Here is a 21,382-nt window from a genome sequence, read left to right on the forward strand (position 1 = left end):
TTGATCCTAGTGTGCCTGGAATTCTATCCTTCATGATGGGCCCAAAATCTTGGCCAAAACCTTTATGAACTCAAAAATATAGGAAACCCAAAACACTCTTAAATAAACAAGTAGACAAATGAATGACTTTTAGATTCTTTCTCCCAAATTCTAATCTAGTACACAACCATAATATTTCTCTTCAATCAACTTTAGAAATGAACCTCTCCATTTCAGTATCAATATTCTACTACTGACCACTGTTTTATTTCAATTTATCTCAATCTAAAACAGTTTTAAGACTCTTCTCAGAATCCAGACTCTCAAAACTCTAAATTTCATGACAAAAACCAGCTGTGAATCAAACTATAATTACAATAAATATTATAGGCTCCTAAAGCTTCTTAAAGCTTAAATCATAATGCCTGCTACCATCAGAGAGGGCAAGAATAATCTTAAAATGGATTACATCATAACATGACATGGTATAAATTCTGTATCTTTTCATCTTACACTTTAAAACATGTTTCTCAATTAAATGAACAGGATATATATACTCTAGCTAAATGAAACAAGGCAAACAGGACCCTTTCCATAAAAACGTTATTCTGTTATCTGTAAAAAGGAACAGATATACATTAAACTATATAAACATTAAAATATTTTCAAAATGAGCAATCTTATTGAAATCACTTAACTGCTACACCCACCAGATTCCCTATCTATACTGTCAATGCTAATACCCACCTGGTGGGATTGTAGTGAAGATTAAAGGGCCTACAGAACTAATAAACAAAGAACTAATAAACAAAGGTAATACAGAACTAATAAACAAAGGTAATCAGTATTTATTGGCTGTTTTAACTATATTTGAAAGCCCATGTAGAACACGTCCTGTAATACATAAATAAATAACCTTGTTCAAAAAGTTATTTAACTTTTAGATGGACATTTAGGCTAACTTATCACAGCTGACCCATCCAGAAAGAATTCTATTAAACATTATATTTCTTCAGAAACTATGACAAGACTATTTAGAATCAACAGTACTAAATAGTAATGCAGTTCATGAACATTCTTCAAAATAAAATCATCTCTTTAGATCACAGACACAGAACTTTTTGACATTATCTGACATAGTTCAAAACACAGTGCTTTGAACTGAGACCATTCTTTTGGGAGGGAAATTCCCTAAAGTATGTATATCATACAAAAAACAAACACAAACAAAATCTCTGTGGTCTAAGCAACACACACAAATTATTTCTCATGAAGATGACATGGTTCATCAAACCAGAAACGCAGAGCTCTATTAATTATGATCCCTACATCAGCATGATGGACACCGCTCTGAATGCCATTCTGGGTGCCAGGGGGAGCTTCTTCAACCACCAATGAAATGCTCCCACTCAAAAAGTGACATTATCTCCACTCCCATCTTCACTGGTCCAAGCACATCACTTGGTGACTCCTAACTTGACAGGGGCAGAGATGTGCAATCAGCAGTGCCCAGAAATAGAGAATTGACTACTAAACAATACATCAATGCCACCATACTATCCATGGGGATCTTGGCAGGCCTGCATTGTAGAAAAGGGATGAGTTTAGATCAAAGTGATTATGAAGGAGAGGAGGTTCTGAAATTTTCATAAAAGGAATGCCAACTCTACCATTTGGATACATTGCCTCTAACGTAACTCCCTCTTTAATCAGTAGCATAGATCTTTATCCTCTTGCTGAAGAACTGTTTTATTCCAATATTTGCTAAAAGCTCAGCTGAGGCATGTAATAATTGAGGGACAGACTAAAAACCATGTTAATTCATCATCACTCTAGATTTTCCACATTATTTATATCCCTCTTGCACCATCAGAAAGTGATATTACAGACCATAGTACATCATCTCTAAGCATAACTACCTTTGATGAACTTAGAGTAGTTAGAAATGAGTTAAGAGCAAAACTATTTGCCTTCTTCTTTCACAGTAATTTGGTCAAGAAGATAATTCAATACTCTGTATTTAGCTCCTGTAACAGTAATTAAATCTAAAATATTTCTACTCAGAACTTTTGAGAAAAGGCTTTGAACTGCTCAGATGGGATAACTGAATTCACTTTACCCACCATCCTTATTTCCGTTATAATTCTAACCTCCTTTATGCGTAGCCAAGTATCACAAATATTAGAAATTCAGAGTTACAAAAGAAGAATACATTACCAATTTTTTTTCAAATATGATGTCATTACCTAAATTCCTTAAATCTTTATTTTTATATTTTAAAAAAGGGACTTTAAAGAGTAGTTTTTCTTCAGTTATGAAAGGTAGAATTTCATTTTAAAACCTTTTCTTATTTGTATTTTCTAATATGCATTATCTTTTGAAGCATTTAATCCCATAATTTACCTAAAGGAGTTATTTGTGAATTTATCATGCATGTAATAACAAAATGAAAATAGCAAATAATGAATAATCGGTCTTAAATAAAATGAAATCATTTAAAGAAATATTTCCACTGTCTTTCAATGGTATTGGAATATGATACTTACAAAGGTTCTGGGCAATTTTAGAATCTAGAAACTTAAGTTCTTTAATTTTTTTCTTAATTGATTTCTTCTCTTCAGTATCTTCCTCTTCTCTTCTCTCTGTAAAACCAAGAGTAGGTCCATGTTAGGGGCAGTAATTCATTCAAATACAGAAATGTAAAAAGTGAACTTTTATCATTAAATAAGCTAAAAAGGATGTAACTCTTCTAAATAAAAGTTATAAAAATAAATAAAACAATAGATATCCCAGGACCTGAACTGTTAAAGATATAAACTGGGAGCTTTTATGTCAGAGAAACTATGGAAAGTAAGTATTTGAAGGTCTAACAGGAAAAGCAACAAAAAAACATGTATACTATGGAAACCAATACCATTGGGTTTAAGAATAACTACAATTAGCTCATTTGAATAGCATACAGGACACAGTTATAAAAATTAATATACCTGCACTCAAGTTGCAAGTATATTAATTGGATATTTTTAAATTGGATTATGAAGCTAGCTCTAAGAATGCTAACTAAAACACAGTCATTTTATGTCTAATGTACAATATCATTCTTATTTAAAAACATGGCTTATGGAAAATTAAAATAATAGATTTTATTGATTGTGAATGTCGAATCATCTATGCATCCTTGAAATAAATCCCATTTGATCATAGTGTATTATCTTCTTGATGTACTGTTGGATTTGTTTTGCTGCTATTTTGTTGAGGATTTCTGCATCTAAATTCATCAGGAATATTGGTCTAAGTTTTCTTTTTATGTTGGGTCCTTGTCTTGGTATCAGTGTCAAGCTGGCCTTGTAGTATGAGTTAGGAAGAATTCTCTCCTCTTCATATTTTTGGAATAGTTTGAAAGGAATTGGTGTTAGTTCTTCCTTAAAACCTTGGTAGAATTCAGCAGTGAAGCCATCCAGTCTTGGGCCCTTCTTTGTTGGAAGACTGTTTACTACTGATTCAATTTCCTTACTCATTATTGGTCTGTTCAGGTTTCCTATTGTTTCTGATTCAATCTTGGTAGCTAACTGTCCAGAAATTTCTTCATTTCTTCTAGGTTTTCCAGTGTGTTGGCAAACATTTGTTCATAATTAGCCTCTAACAATCCTTTTTATTTCTGTGGTATCAGTTGTAGTATCTCCTTTTGTGATTCTGATTTTATTTATTTGGGTTTTCTCTCTTTTTTCTCCTAACGGTTTATCAATTTAATCTTTTTTTAAAAAAACAACTTTTTATTTCTTAATCTCATATTGTTTGTTTTTTGTTTGTTTGTTTGATTTGAGACAGGGTCTCACTCTGTCACCCAGGCTGGAGTGCAGCAGCATGACCAGAGTTCACTGTAACCTTGACTTCTCAGGCTCAATTGATCCTCCCACCTCCGCCTCCTGTGTAGCTGGGACTACAGATGTGTGCCACCACATTCAGCTAATTTCTTTTTATTTTTCATAGCGACAGAGTCCCACTATGTTGCCCAGGCCAGTCTTGAACTCCTGTCCTCAAGTGCTCCTGCCCTCAAGTGATCCTCCCACCTTAGCCTCCCAAAGTGCTGAGATTACAGGTGTGAGCCACCTCACCCAGCAATGTGTCTTCTTTTTTTTGTCTCTACTTCATTTAGTTCTGCTCTGAACTTTATTATTTGTTTCCTTCTACTAACTTTGGGTTTGGTTTGTTCTTTTCCTAGTTCCTTAAAATACATCACTAAGTTCTTGAATTGCAATCTATTTTTTTATGTAGGCATTTTTTGCTACAAACTTCCCTCCTAGTACTGTTTATGCTATATTCCAAAGGTTTTGGTATATTTTGTTTCTACTTTAACTCATTTCAGAAATATTTTTTATTTTCTTAATTTCTTTGTGACTTATTGTACATTACAGAAGCAAGCTGTTTAATTTCCATATTATTTGAAAAGTTCCTAAAGTTCCTGTTATTGATTTCTAGTGATACTCCATTGTGAGCTACAAAAGTACTTAATATAATTTTGATTTTTGAAAATTTGTTGAAACTTGTTTTCTGGCCTAACAAATAGTCTATTCTGGAGAGTGTTCCATGCACTGAAGAGAAGATGTGCGTTGTGCACCTACTGGATGCTATGTTCTAAAATGTCTATTAGATCCATTTGGTCTACAGTACAGTTTCAGATTGATATTTATTTGACAATTTTCTAGCTAGATGGTCTGACAAATGCTGAAAGTTAAATTCTCCAACTACAACTATATTGGAGTGTCTCTCTCCTTGTAGATATCTGCTTTAAACATCTGGGTGTTCTGGCATTGGGCATGCATACATTTAAAACTGTTATATTCTCATGCTGAATTGGTCCCTTTATTATTATATAATGATCTTGTCTCTTTTTATCTTTTTTGACAAAATCTATTTTGACTGATACAAGTGTAGTTTATTCCTGCACACTTGCTTTTCATTTATACACAATATATTTTTTTCAATCCCTTCGCTTTCAGTCACTGTGTATCTTTACAGGTGAAGTGAGTTATTTTAGGCAGCATATTTTTTAATTCATTCAGCCAGTCTATAACTTTTAATTAGATAATTTACACTACTTATAATCAAGGTCATTACTAATGGGTGAGCACTTACGCCTGTCATTTTGTTGATCATTTTCTGATTGTTTTGTATATGCTTTGTTCCTCTCTTCCTCTCTGTTTATCTTTGCAGTTTGGTGGGTTTCTGTAGTAACAATATTTGCGTCCTTTCTCATTTGTGTATCTGCTCTATAGGGAGTTTTACACTTTTATGTGTTTTAACAGTGGTAGATACAGCTTTCTTTGCTTCCAGATATATGACTCTCTTAAGCAAGGAGTCTAGTGGTGATGAATTTCTTCAGTGTTTGCTTGGCTGGGAAAGACTATTTCTCCCTCATCTCTGAAGAATAGCTATACTGAGTAAGTATTCTTATCTTACAGTTCTTTTCTTTAAGCATTTTGTATGTATCATCCAATTATCTCCCAGCCTGTAAGTTTTCTGCTAAAAAAACTGATGTTAGTCTGATGGGGATTCCCTTACATGTGACTTGACACTTTTCTTTTGCTATTTTTATAATGCATTATTTGCTGTTGACTTTTGAAATTTGAATATAATATGTCTCACAGAAGACTTTTTGAGTTGAATCTATTTGGGAATCTTTGAGCTTCGTGTATCTGGATGTCTATTTCTTTCCCAAGACTTAGAAAGTTTTCAGCTATTATTTCATTAAATAGGTTATCTATGCCTTTTTCCATCTCTTCTCCTTCCAGTAATCCGAAAACACAAATATATATTTGCTTAATTGTGTCCCACATGTCACATGTCACACAGACTTTCTTAAATCTTTTTCTCTATTTTTCTTTTTTTTTTTTTTGGTTTGTCTGGGTTATTTCAAAAGACCTTATTTCCAAACTCAGAAATTACTTCTTTTCGTTGCCTAGTCTACTGATAAAGATCTTGGTTGTATTTTTTATTTCCTTTATTGAATTCCTCAATTCAAGAATTTCTATTTGGCTCTTTTTTTATATCTATCTCTTTGTTGAATTTCTCATTCTAATCAATTGTTTTCCTGATTTCTTTATATTGTCTACTTGTGTTCTCTGTGTTTCATGGAGTTCTGTAACGATCATTATTTTGAATTCCCTTTCCGGTCTTTTATAAATTTCTTGTTATTTGGGGTGTGCTGCAGGAGAATTACTATGTTCCTTTGAGGTATCACGTTTCTTTTCTTTTTCATGTTTTTTTGTGTCCCTATAGTGATATCCGTGCACCTCCTGTAATAATGACTTCTAATTTTATAGAGTAGATTTACAGCATCAATTTAGTAGAGTGTTTGGAGTTTTGGGTGGGAGCAGCCACACAGTCTCTGTGTGATTTATTCAGCTATAATCATCAGCTGTGTCTGAGATTTCCTCAGTGGCTTAGGCTGCAGTTGTTTGTGGAGGCTTTGGTATGACTTTCCTAGCGATGAAGATGAAGAGCCAGACCCAAAGTGGGTCTGTCCTTGAGCCCAGGTGGCATGTATATGGATACCAGCAGGTTCTAGTCACATCAGTCCTTAATTCCCTGGGCAGCAAACATAGGTTCTGGGAAGACCAGTCCTTGGGCCCCTGGGGGTTGTACTTAGGCACTGGCAATAACAGTCAGGTGGCACATGTGATCGTATGGCAGTCCCACAGTGGAGGTGGCAAGGTCGCTATTGGACAAAATTGGGAACTTGATAAGAAAGAAGAGTGTAGCAATGTGTTTTGGTAGATATGTAAACCACTAAAGGTAAAGTTCAAAATCTGAAATGCTCCAAAATCTGAAACTTTGAGCATCAAGATGGCACTCAAAGGTTATGTTCAAAGGAAATGTTCATTGGAGCATTTCAGATTAGAGAGATTTGGATTAGAGGTGCTCAACCAGTAAGTATTATACAAACATTCCAAAATCTACAATACAAAACACTTCTAGTCTGAAGCATTTCAGATAGGGGATATTCAACCTGTATATTACAATTACATATTTTGGTACATAGCATGAGGTAAGAATCAAATTTTCCATTTTCCAAAACATTTGATATTTCTGTGTCATTTTATATAACTAACCATCTTTCTCAACTGATTTTAAGTTACACTTTGATCATATACTTAGTGTCTAGATATGTTATTTCTATTTTTCTGGGCTACTAGTTCTGCTCTATTATTCCCTGTGCTACTGTTAACACTGCTATCACCCTGTCTTACGTACTATAGATTTATGATACATTTTATTCATTGGCTGTTCAAATTATTTTTCTCCATATCTAAATTTTGTTCATTTTTTTGTTTGCTTTTTTGAGATGGAGTCTTGCTCTGTCGCCCACGCCAGAGTGCAGTGGTGCGATCTCAGCTCACTGCAACCTCTGCCTCCCGGGTTCAAGCGATTCTCCTGCCTCAGCCTCCTGAGTAGCTGGGACTACAGGCACATGCCACTATGCCCAGCTAATTTTTGTATTTTTTTTTTAAATAGAGACGGGGTTTCACCAGTTGGCCAGGTTAGTCTCGAACTCCTGGCCTCAAGTGATCCACCTGCCTCGGCCTCCCAAAGTGTTGGGATTACAGGTGTGAGCCACTGCGCCCGGCCCTCATTTATTTTTCCACATGAACTTTAGAGCAACTCAAAAGATCTAAAAATAAAATCCATTTAAATTGTATTTGAATTGCAAGGCAATTGTAAATAGATTCTGAGAGATTTGATATCTTGACAATTTCCGAACTTCCTTATCATAAACATGGCATGTGTTTATAATTATTCAACTTAGCACACTGTTCTTCATGCATGACCTGTATATTTTTTGGTAAGTGTTAGGTATCAAAAGGACATTTAATTTATAGTCCTAGGTATTATGTAGAAACTTTGCCTAATTTTGCATACACATTTTATAATCAGGATTTTACTTATTTTGTCTTACATTCAGATAAAAAAAAATGTATTAAGCAACTAAAAGAGACTGTGTTAGGAAACAAAGACACAATTCTAGACAAGATAGAGAAATTCCTTGCCTCAAAGAATTTAAGGTCTAATTGAAGTGACTATAAAATAAATGACAATTATAATACGTAGATGTATTAGTGATGTTATAGTGAGAACTACACAAGAATAAAGAAGAGCACCCTAAACATACTTGTCAAAAATAGTCCTTTTAGGTTAAATACCTAAGCAAAGCTTGAAAGGAAAAAGGAGTCAGCCAGGTAAGAAGCTGGGGATATGTGGCAAAGACACAATAATAGAAGGATAGTATTTGAACGTGTAAAGGTGCAAAAACTCTAAAGGCACTGAAAGATGTGAGGATAATAAGAACAGAAAATATAAACAGAAATAAATGACACCAGAAATGAGTCAGGTACCAGATCACACAAGATATTTTAAGCCAGAATAAGACACTTGGATTTTATTCTCACAGTAATGAGGAGCCACTGAAGATTTAAGCACATGAGACATCAGGAGAGCTACATTTTAGGAAAAACTCAGGCTAAAGAAGGTAGTTTAGAAGAATGGCAAAAATGACAATAGAAGGGCAAGACTGAAGGAAGTTGACAGTAATCCAAAAGAAAGTAAAGGGTACCTTCACCAAGGGCAGTAACAACAGGGGGAGTGTGGATGAGTTCCAAAAGTAGATTCTATAGTGGGAAATAGACTAATTATTGATCTAGCCCAAATTTGTCTCTTGAACTCCAGACTTGAACAACCAACTACTCTCTCTCAATATCTTTATTTGTATGTCTAATGAGCAACTGTACTTAACATGCCCAAAAGCAAACTCCTGACATATATGTGCCTACCTCCATACCTGCTCTCCTAACTATTTTCTTCAGCTTAAAAAAATGGGAATGTTCTTTTTGCTATTTTCAAGTCAAACACTTGAATTTTTGCTACTATTCCCTTCACAATAATATCCAATCCATCAGTGAATCTAGTCGATTCTAACTCCAAAATATTCACTAAAGTAATTACTCCTCACCATTGCCCTGGTACGATTTCTTTTTGTGGCTAACATCTTTTTTCATCTGGACCACAACTTGTTTCTAACTAATCTCCTTGCTTTCAGGCTTAACCAGCTGTAGTCTCTCCACTACAGTGCAGCAAATGAACCCTGCTAAAACTTATTGGTAAAGCCTTTCTTTACTGCCTTATATAGAAAGCAAACTCTTCACCTGGAGTTCCATATCAACATTGCTCTGCCTTTTTTCTCCTTCAAAGCACTTACTCCTTACATATCATAAATTTGATATTGTCCCACTTCCTCCATTAGAAAATAAGACCCTTAGAGGCAGAAACTTTGATTGCCACTATATTCTTAGCACCAAGATTAAAGCCTGGAACACTTCAGGTACTCAACAAATATCTTTTGGATGGACATATATATGGTCACTTGTGTGTATGTATGTATGTATGAATCAGCAGAGTAAAAGAGAATAAAAAGAGGATACTCAGGCTTAAGCTATCAGATAGAAGATAATGATGATGTTTATTTAGATAAACGATGGTGATGTTTATTTAATTCAGCAACACATGAGGAACAGGTTTGGACACTAGTCCAGTTTAAAACATGTTCAGTTACAGAAGCTCTTCTATATCCACATAGTCATGTACAAGAGGCAGCTGGACATACAGATGAGGAGAAGAGAAAATGGGAATGATGATACAGGTGTCAGTCCTAGTAACTACTCCATTGACTGTCACAGGTTTTCCAGGTACCATATAACGACACTTTCATCTCCTTATTCCCAGAATTTAAACTTTGTTTCTGGTCTTGTTGTATTAGTTAAAATTTTCAGATGAAGGCTAATAAAAAAGTTAGTAGGATTCTCTTCCTTAACCTGACCAAACAGCAATCCTCAACTTCTCAGAAAATATATACGTTTTATTTTCTTGTCTTTATTCTTAAGAGTAGACTGTAACTTTTTTAAATGTTTATTTTTCTCAACATTATCAGTATCCTTTTACATTCTGAAACATTTCATAGTCTACCTAAAGAAAAATGTTAAAGACACAAGTAACTGTAAATTTTAAATCACATTTTCTGAACACCTATTAAGTACTGCACTGAATGCTTTCTGTTTCTGTTTCCTATATAATTCTCATTATAGTCATCCTAATACTACTACTACTATCATTGTCATCATCATCATCACAATAAGAAAAAATAATGCTTAGGTTAATTTTAAGCAACAAATCTGATAAAAGAATGATGACCACCTGACTTGGACTCCAATATTCTTTTCACTATCTATGAAGTACATTAGGTGTCACAGTTTAAAAAAAAAATACAAGCAACCTTCACCGCTTCAACCTCCAAATAAGACACTGACATAATTTAACCAATTCTACCTTTTGAAAATAAAAATGACAAATTAGACTCTTACTGAATTTAATGTATCAGGATACTCAGGATGGTGAGTATATACCCAGTAAGATAATGCTCTTCTCCCATCTTTGCTGCTATCATATAGTCATAGGATTGTTGGGACAAAGGATCAATGGAACTCAGAGAGTGAGAATATGGACAAAGGGATACAAAGCAGCAGAATTGCCTAAGAGAGAAGACAATAGAAATTTTAAAACCAAAAGAGAAATACTTTTTTGTTGATATGAAGCCAGATAATGAGTCTATTATCCAAAAAGATTGATTTGGAAAAATCTTTCATATTAAGAGATAACATGAGGGGTTTTTTTTGTTTGTTTGTTTGTTTATTTTTTAATGCAATCAGGGCTGCATCAGTGGAAAACCAGCAAAAATGTTTTATGCAAAGATCACTGATAACCTAATGTTGGCAACAATAAGGATGAATTAACAACGAATGAGAATAAAGGAGGACATTTAGTGAGAATAAAGTTTTTATACAGAATACTATTTCCGTTAGTCATGCTGGCAAAACCTCTGGTAAAATACTAGCATGCCTGGAGGAAGGGCAGGGTCCTCCTTCAGAGAACTCAGGCCTGGTATCCTGCAGCAGGTTCTACATCCCAGCCCACCACATACTAGTCACTAAACCTCATTATGGCTGTGATTCCTCATCTATGATATAGGGACACTGTCCCTCTACGAGTAGTTATGAACATGAAGTGAGATGATAAATACCTTCATGTAACCCTCCCCCTGTGGTGACAAAGAAGAGTACAATCAGAGTCCATAAACACAATTTAGCATTCAAGAGTAAAGCACACTTTAGGCTCAAACCCATGAATCGGTGGAGCTATTCTTCTAAAGCCAGTTCAAAATACATTTACTCTGAAATACTAGATTTTCTCAAATATAACATGAAACTCTGAATCATAAAGTCAGATTATTAGTGCCATCTATACTTGTGATCTAGCTTTGTTGCCATTAGAGTTCTGTGTTTAATCTTACTTCCTAGAGATGCTGTGTAACGCTCCATTTTTCCAAGAGAAGATTAATACTGTTCAAAAACTGTTCTGATCACTAACACAGCATATGCCGCATTTTATAAGGGTTTTATGTCAGAATGAAGTCAAAGATGACAAAAGTTTCTATGTTGCCAAGAGCCATGAACTGAAAAAGTCTCTTTTAATTACATTTTCACTTCATTCTTTTTCTATTTTCAAAGTTTCAAAAATAGTCGCAAAATTATATAAAGAATATCCTTTCAAAATCTTTTCTTTCATACTAAACTTTCCATTTAAAAAATCGTAATTCCATGTCACATGGTTATACATATTAGTACATAATCAGATTGATTAATCTAATCAGATTGATTAAAAATATAGCTTTCTAGGAGTAAGACTCCATATAAATGTCATCATACATTATTTCACCATTGCAAAAGAAAAAACACCTCAGAATATGCAGTTTTAAATGTTTTAGTAGTCAGTGTAGGCATAAAAGGTAATAAAAAACACCTTTCTCTTTCTATAACTGAGTATTTTAAATGAGCAAATGTTAGTAATAATAAGTGTTTATTCTGCTTTTCTTGGTGCTCCCTGGTTAAATGTATCTTATGACAATATGCATTTAAAATATTAAGCATTTTAAGCTTTTTTTCTGGTATGTCTTTAGCACAGATATTAAATTTTACATGTTAATGTTTATAATAAATTACCTTTTTAAATAGACTGTAATTACACTAGCCTTAAGAGGATGAAAATAAGTATATCTGATTAAATAAGCAAGCATTCTTCTCTATGACATAGAGAGAAGTCAATAAATTCAACTCAACTAAAAAAATAAAGTAAGCAAAATAATTTGTCTAGAAAATGAAAAACACCAGTCCCTAATAGTCTTCAAATGGGGAGACATCTATGAAATATTTGCATAATTGCTGTTATTTTTCTTTGCTTTCTAACTCATAAGATTCTAAGAGGCTGATAAAGAGTATCAAAATTTAAAAGATACAAATTTTTGAACCAGAACAGCTCTTCAGTACGGACTTTAATCACTTCATTCTATAAATCAGGAAACCTAAGCACAGAGAATATAAGTTACTTGCTGAAGGTGGCACAAGGCTTGGCTATGAGCAGTCCTGAGACCAGGAACTGACCACCTCACAGCAAGCCTAGAGCATCCTCTGGGACAGGGAATCTGCAAGAGGAAAGCAGTCTGCAACCAAGCACATTAGTAAGGATAACTCCCTACACTTCGCATTTAACTTGATCCAAATTTTCCCTTCCTGTACATGTTCACCAGAACAGTTAGTGGGAAACTGAATAGGCCTGAGGGAGGGAAGAGAAATGTTTAGTCTCCAGAACACAATGAACAGGATTTAAAGCTTTGGGAAATAGGGCTATATAGTTGACTCTTGAACAACACATGCTTGCACTGCACAGGTACACTTATAAGCAGATATTTTTCAATAAATGTAGTCAGCTTTCCATACTGGCAGATTCCCATTTGCAATCAAGCACAGACTGAAACTACAGTATTCTCAAGAAGCAAAGCCCATGGATATTGAAGGTCAACTGCAGGCTGGGCAGAATCAACTTTAGGACTTGAGTATGTGTGGATTTTAGTATTTGTTGGGTTCCTGGAAATAATCCCCTGCAAATACAGAAGGAAGATTCTACTTCCAAAGGAAAAGCCAAGAATTTGCCTATCACTGCCTCTCAAGTAGTAGGTAACTTTGGATAGGGTTCAGTTATTTAGCCATATAGTAAATGGAATACACCTGATAATCTGAAACTTGAAGGTCAGAAATGGAGAATAGGCAAATGACTGAGAAAAAAACTAAATTTCTGAGAGTTAACAACATTGGTGGTTGACAGGACAATACGGTTTCAAAGAAGGTTTAGGTAGCTCAAAAGCAAATGATTCAGAATACATAGGGAAAAAAGTGAAAAAACTTGGAATGTTTTTGTGAGTTGGCAATAGACCCTTGGGAAAACATCGAAGTAAATGCTTTGGTATTGAAAACCACATTGTATAAATCACTTTAGTCATATCTGGCCTCTCAAACCAAGTTTTAATATTTCTAGGCACATAAATAAATGAGTATATACCTAAAAACATATAATCAGTGGAGAAACAGGCTATTTTTCTATTCAAATACTAATATATGACTGCCATAACAAATCAGTGTATTTTACTAGCAAAAAGAAGTCTGTTTGACAATTCAAGGCTAATAATTATATAATATATAGAAAGAGTAGCTGAAGCCCTAAATAAAATTTTGTGAAACAGATTATTTCAACTGTAGCAATCATCAAAAATGTAGCAGATAAATGCATATTTCTCTTTCTGTGACATTCTGTTTCAGCAGACAAAGTCACAAAACAAATAGTCTTTTCTCTACAACTCAAGTCCTATATGCACAGGAATAAGAACCTCACTACTTAATAAACCCTTCATTATGGGTATATCTAGATTTTTCTAACCGCAGTTATATGTACAAAAGAACTGTTAAAGTATTGGGAAATATTCTGTTAAAAAAACTTAAAGTATATACCTCAAAACAATAACGATTTTTACAAAGATGACCTAAAGAATGCTTCCCCTACCTCTTTATTCTTATAAGAAATTAAAAATCAAAATATTTCATAAAAACTGTTTAATATCCAAGGATCTTCTAAATTAGCAACTTTGCTCATCTCAAAAGTATGAACCCTACAAAAAGAACCATTTTATTGAAGTTTCCTTGGGTATAATCGTCCCCTCATAATGAAAGATTTAACTAGCAGAAAAACAAGAGTTCAAATCAAATAAAATATTAACACCATTCAAATTTGCAGATGAAACAACTTTTTAAATTCACAAGCTGTAGATTAGGGAGAAAAGTAATCCTGAAAAGTTAAGCCTATTTATCACATATATGTTAGTGTTAATTGGGTTCATTGCAAATTCAGATGAGCTCTGACCAAATGGATCTAAGGACTAAGAGAAGTAAAAGATATCAGGAAAGAGAGTTAAAAACCCGACTGAAAGAAAACTGAATCCTGTTCTAACGTGATCTCTCTTGGCTCATCACAACTTCTCAAGAAAACATCCCTAAATTTTCATGTGTCCTCAAAATCTCCCCACCATATGAAATACTTCTAGTATCTGGCCCCTGTGAATTCTTCTTGAATGCTGGTGTTTCCCAATCATGGAACAACGCATGTACATTCATAAAAAATAATTTTTCCAGCCGAGTGCGACGGTTCATGCCTGTAATCCCAGCACTTTGGGAGACTGAGGCGGGCAGATCACGAGGTCAGGAGATCGAGACCATCCTGGCTAACACGCTGAAACCTCGTCTCTACTAAAAATACAAAAAATTAGCTGGGCATGGTGGTGAGCGCCTGTAGTCTCAGCTACTTTGGAGGCTGAGGCAGGAGAATGGCGTGAACCCAGAAGGTGGAGCTTGCAGTGAGCCCAGATCACGCCAATGCACTCCAGCCTGGGCAACAGAGAGAGACTCCGTCTCAAAATAAATAAATAAATAAATAAATAAATAATATTTTTCCACTATTTTTACGTACAACATTCTCTCATATGTTCTCGGATGGTATCAGAAGGTAGAAATATATCTCTGCTAAAATAAATTACAAAGCCAACTCTGAAAGTTAATGTATGACATCCAAAGGCATATACAAGAGAAAGTACAAGAGAACAGTCATGAATGAGAACTCAGTGTACATTCCTAATTTAGAAGAATTAAATCCAAATGATAACACAGGTAATTCAAGATTTCTAGCATGGTGTTGAATGGAAAGAGTTGATAAACCAACTTACTAGTATTTGTACAAACAATGCTAAGCAACTTGAGAATAGAAAAAGTAACAGTACATTATATTAACCAACAGATAAAAAGGAATGCCATATTAAATCATGGGCAGACCATCCTGGTGTATTCCTGGGGAAAACAGAACACAATCATCAAAACAGCCAGAGTGGCCAGGTGCGGTGGTCTGTAATGCCAGCACTTTGGGAGGCCGAGGCAGGCGGATCACGAGGTCAGGAGATCGAGGCCATCCTGGCTAACATGGTGAAACTCCGTCTCTACCAAAAATACAAAAACAATTAGCCGGGCGTGGTGGCGGGCACCTGTACTCCCAGCTACTCCGGAGGCTGAGGCAGGAGAACGGTGTGAACCTGGGAGACCGAGCTTGCAGTGAGCTAAGATCGCGCCACTGCACTCCAGCCTGGGAAACACAGCGAGACTCCATCTCAAAAAAAATAAAAAAAAAATTTAAAAAACCAGCCAGAGTGATTATCCAAAACTTGATAGAAGAGAAGTGATCTGACACAAAAATGACCATTATTCCAAAATACTGAAAAAGAATTACACCGATAGCAAAATGGTCAAGCTTAAGTAGTAGAATTTTACAATAAACTTACTTCTATATTTGATGACGGCCTGCCCATAATTTTGTGATCCTGTATTGGGAGAGAGGGAAGGTTGGGGAGGGGAGGGGAAGCAAAAAAAGAAAGAAAGAAAATGCTTTATTCTGTGGGGCGTAGGGTGTGAGTGTGCCAGGGTAGAAAAAAGGTGGACAAGGTAGAGATAATACCTAGGTATTTGTTCAACTGAACTCAACTTTTATTATCTAGACTTTCTGATATGTAGTTAACCTCTTTCTGCTTTTATGTTCTTGTTTTTGATAGCTCAGTTGGGAATTCAGGTCACTTGCCCAGTTTCTCAGTTATTGAATCGTTATTCCTGTGCTCTAAGAATAATGTTCCAGTTAGCATTCCAGATTATTCTGGTCTCCACTTAGTCTAGCTAATTGGAGTTCCATTATTTGCCCGATCTGTGTTCTAGAATCAACTATTCTGTGCTAGTTTCTGTCCCCACAATCTCCTGAATTTGGAATTTTTGTTAATCTGGGCTGTTAAAATTTGTAGTTCTATGTTATCTTACCTTCTGGCTGGAGCTTGTGTTGTGTACATCCTATATAGCTACTTATAACACCCGGCTTACAGTGGCACAAGCCTGTAATCCCAGCACTTTAGGAGGCCAAGACTGGATTACTATTTGAGGCCAGGATTTCAAGACCAGCCTGGACAACAAAATGAGTACTCATCTCTACAAAAAACATAAAAATTAGCTGGGCATAGTGGTATGCATCTGTAGTGCTAGCTACTCAGGAGGATGAAGTGGGAGGATCATTTGCGCCCAGGAGTTTGAGGCTGCAGTGAGCTAAGATCATGCCACTGCATTCCAGCCTGGGCAACAGTGGCAGATCTTGTTTTGAAAAACAAAACAAAAAAATTTTTAATAAAATGTTCAGCTCACATACAGACCTCTTTTCCACCGTACCATCGAACTGCAACCCAAATGTTCCATATACACTTCCCTAGTAGTATAAGGAGGAGAGGTTAAAGGAAGACTAGCAGGATTCATTTTATATTGTGATTAGAAAAGGATATTTTAAAAAATAATCTCCATATGAGAGAGTAGAGAATGGGGAGTCAGTATTCATTGGGTACAGAGTATCAACTGGAGAAGATGAGAAGTTCTAAAGACGGATGGTACTGATGGATACACAACATTAGTGTTGCTAATGCCACAGAACTGTACACTTAAACATGGTTAAAATGGTAATATTTTGTTATGTATACTTATCCACAACATTTAAAAATAGAAAAAAATTCTTTATGAGGCTTGATTTCAAATCACTCATTTTAATTTGACCTCTTGATTTGAAAATTTATGTAGGAATGATGTAGTCAATATTTTGCTTTGTCAAATGAAGAACAAAATCTAAGTGGCTGTAAAATTAATCAGACCAAACTGGGATCATTTAAAATGTATATGTTCTTTCTCAAGAGCTGTTCAAAGGCAAAGTTGGTCCTTATTCACTGCACACCTCAAACTTACACATTGGTTTGACTATTTACATGATGGTATAAATACTGCTGTTACAAAATAATGATTCCTCTTCTACCTTTCACCCGGATTTCCTCTCCAAATTGTACAAAGAATTTCATTCTTGAGCAATTCCATGTTTCAAGAACCTAATCACATTCCTATTTCCTTGAATACCCAGCTCTTAGATTTCTAAGCTTGTAGTAGCCCATATCAATTACTTTGTCATCAAAGGTGCATAGTGATAAAGCCAGGGCAGACTTTTACACAAAAGGAAGATCTTCATCTTTTCCTACACAGAAACTGACTCTCTTCAGCTTCTTGTTCTTTGTCGCATAAAGACAGGTGGCACATGGATAATGTATAGAATTAGATTTTGGAAAGAAAACCCCAGCCATCCTTATGCTTCAAAGCCTCAAAACATTCACCCAGGACCAGAGACCAGCAAGATGTATCTGGAATATTCAGACAAAAGTCAAGTTAACAATGAAATGGCTCTTTATCTAGGTTTGTTGTGGATCCCTGTATATACATATTGACTTATATTGACTAAGGCAAAGTCACCTTTTTATTTTCTAGTTAAACAATACATATGTATATGTATATACAGACAGAATGAGATGTGTGTGTGTGTGTGTGTGTGTGTGTGTGTGTGTGTATCTCACCAAGGAATCCCACAAGAAAAATGGAGAGCTAAGCCAAGTCAGGACTCAGAAATCCCTGGATGGTTTATAATCCTCAAAGCCCCAACAAAAACTCCAAAGAATATAAAATAATCAATACTTTCATCCCCTTGCCAATGTCCATATTTGAAGTTAGGCTACTTATAAAATCAAAATCTCCCAGTATTTTCGAGCCTGCCCCCACCCCCCTAAACAATCTTACTTTCAGCGTAACAACCAAATCTGCTATTAAGAAGAACGTACTTAACAGAGCTGTATTGTGAAATGGGGAGCGAGGTAATTTTTCATTAATGGGAATGCAGTGGCTTAAATTGTATTAGAAATCTCACTTTACCCTCAATTACTTCACAATTACGTTTGGCTACCTGACACTTGGGCGGAGAAGAATTAACATCTTAGTGAAGAAGAATCTTTACAAGAACTGAAATATCCCTCACTGTAAACTCCCCAACCTAACTAATTAAAAACTATCTTTAACTTTAAATGCCTCATGAAAATGTCAGACAGTAAAAGTTATTGTTCGAAAGACATACACCAAAAAGCCAACGAGAACAGAAACACAATACTACACAGAACCCCTCTGACATCCAGGAACACCTATTAATTGGGACTCTCCGGCTCATGTCAAAATTTCTAATCTCTAAAATGTTTTAATAAATCATATTCATATTCTTAAGACTATTTTACTTTATGTTGCAAACATCAAATCTGTATTTCATATAATTTCTTGAATTTCTGAAAGATTCAAATCCTTTTTTTCCCAATTAAAATGGACCGTGGAATATCATCTAATAAAAAAAAATATCATTTTCCAATAAGAAAACTAACCCATAAGAGGCTAAGGGTCTGGCAAACGAAAATGAGGACTCTGGATACTCATTCTTGTGCTTATGCCATCCTGGCCATCCAAAGCCTATCTAGCCCATCAGCAGAAACTGCAAATGTGATGACAAAAGAACTAAATGGAATTAAAAGCAGAATGACTAAGATTCATTCTACCCTGCAGAGAAAGTGGAGCCAGATAATAATTGGAGATGATAACTGGAGATTAATATTTTTCTTTTCTGAAATTTGTCCCATAGCCTTGCCATTTCAGGATCAATGGCATTTATTTCCTCTGGGGAGAAAAGATAAACCTTAGAATAAGAGGTCAATTCTTCAGCACTGAGTGTAAAATTAGATTTCTGTTAATATCTACAGTGAGACAATAGTCTTGAAAGCTATGTGGTTCAATTGCAAAAGCTGGGTGCTTACAGGAAAAAAAAAAAAAACCTTAATGCAGTCACAAAACATTCCTTTAACTATATAAAACTGAGAACAGGGCGCTACTATAAGCAGTGGCTATGAAGGATGCAGCATATGAGAAAAGGACAGAGTGTCAGACATAGGGAAGACACAAAAGCCCTTCCTAGACCAAGGGAGAACTTGCAGGGGATCAGAAGGGCAAGATCAGAATTCAGATACACCTCTGGAGGGTGTGCTCTCTTCCTCCTCCCTTACGGTGCAGGGCTGGAGGAGAGCCACCTGGGGAGTAACAGACGACTAAAGAGATATTGGAGACCCCAGAGCAGAGGGTATTTGTGGCCAGCTTCCTGTCTGGACCTCCACAGGAAGACCATCTCACAGTAGCCTCTACCAATATGGGGCAAGCGCTAGAGAACAAAAATAGGGCATAGTATGTTTAGACAAGTGTGCTTGTGACAACATCTTGCTTTGTAAGTGGTTAATGGGAGATGTAAAAGCACTAAAAGAGTCAGCAGACATGTTTTCAAAAAATATTTACTACATCTCACTAGATTCTTCAAGTAACAACTGAAAAATTCTCATTGGATATAAAATCCCCTGCAACTCAATTAGGAAAAAAATCTATACTAGAAGCAAATATTAGATTTCAAATTTCAAAAAATAAGGCAGTGAGAAGGACAGTAGAAAAATATCTATTTCTTCCCAATATGTACATGCAAAGGCCCAAAGGGATTATAACACATAAAACACATATTTCTATTGACCTATATAATACCTTATCTCAAATTATCAAATTTAACATCTTACCCCCAAACTTACTTCTTTTGGCTTAGTTTCTCAAATACTCTTAATTATTTCTCAGCTTTTCATAAGCTGCTCCTTCTAAGCCTGAAGAAGATATATATGATTTTTCACTTCATCAATTACTTCCATCCTCACATTAGAGCAAATATTCTTCAGGATAACCATTACACAGATTTCCTTCATTACAAACAAGTATCCCTTTTGATCACAGGCACCATTTGGAATAATTAACTATCAAATATATTGCTTTCTGAATGGAGTTTATTGAACTAATGGAACCCTGCGTATGTAATATACTTGACAAAAATTTCTTTCACTTTGAAAAGCTAAGGTCATTTCTAAGCTGTAACTTCAAAAATAAAACAAATGACTCAGATCTTGCAACAATTTTTTTAGATTCATTTATATTGACTAAGGCAAAGCTGCCTTTTTATTTTCTAGTTAAACAATACACATCAAAATATATACAGATTTTTAAAAAACTAAACATGCTATTCCAGCTAATTGCCATATTCTAGATTTGTCCCCTAGGAAGATATTGATTTCTTAAAGTTCATTGTGAAACAATTCAAACAATATAGAAGTACAATTTTTAAAAAGTAAAGTTTCCCCACACATTAATACAAATATTCCCCAAAGGAAACTATTGAAATCATAGTTATTATCAACAAAAGCTTATAAGTGTATAAGAGTGTACATAAACAAAAAAGATGTATACACATGTATACAAATATACAATTTAAGGGTTTTTTTCCTTAATTAAATGAACTCATACCATATACATTATTTTGCATTTTACTTGTTTCAGAAAGCAATAAACCCAGTGTAATTTTCCATGTTCATATGTCTAGATCAACAACATTTAACAGCTTCATAGCATATCACCTGGTACCATAATTTGGCTACATATCATACATAATTTAGCTATTTTCCTTGTTAATGAGCATTTAAGTTGTTTATAAATCTTTCCTATCAATATTACTAAAATAAATATTCTTGCATATTTTTTCATATAAGCATTTGTTGCATCTACTTTTAACTGTGCCTATGTAATAATCTCATTCTCTTATGAGAAAAGAAATATGATCAATTTAACACCATTAGCACATCTCTTCTATTAAGTCTGAAAAAAATGGGCTTTTTGGTTGTTTAAAAAAGTTTATTTTGGCAGTTTATTTCTTAATGTTAACAAAGATCAGCAGTTTCTAAGAATCCTAGAATGTTAAGCTACCAAGAACTCTTATTTTATAGATATGTAACTAAGGCCTGGAGAACTGATTTCTCCAAGGCCACACAGCTACCTAGTGGTTGATTCAAGACAAGAAATAGGCTCCCTGGTTCTAGGCCAATTACTGTACCACACTCCATTTCCTGGGGAATGAC

General features: G+C 34.9%; 1 protein-coding gene across 5 annotated transcripts in view; it reads right to left on the reverse strand.

Annotated features, from left to right (window-relative positions):
• Positions 1 to 21,382, reverse strand: part of DIAPH3 (diaphanous-related formin 3) — a 519,652-nt gene that overhangs the window by 265,293 nt on the left and 232,977 nt on the right. For all 5 annotated transcript variants that reach the window (XM_011990882.1, XM_011990885.1, XM_011990884.1 and 2 more), the window contains one exon: positions 2,526 to 2,621. In XM_011990882.1, the coding sequence (XP_011846272.1) occupies positions 2,526 to 2,621 (96 nt within the window). The remainder of the gene's footprint in view (positions 1 to 2,525; positions 2,622 to 21,382) is intronic.

The sequence above is a fragment of the Mandrillus leucophaeus genome, unplaced genomic scaffold (genome assembly GCF_000951045.1).
Source record: "Mandrillus leucophaeus isolate KB7577 unplaced genomic scaffold, Mleu.le_1.0 Scaffold387, whole genome shotgun sequence".
NCBI classification, from domain to species: domain Eukaryota; kingdom Metazoa; phylum Chordata; class Mammalia; order Primates; family Cercopithecidae; genus Mandrillus; species Mandrillus leucophaeus.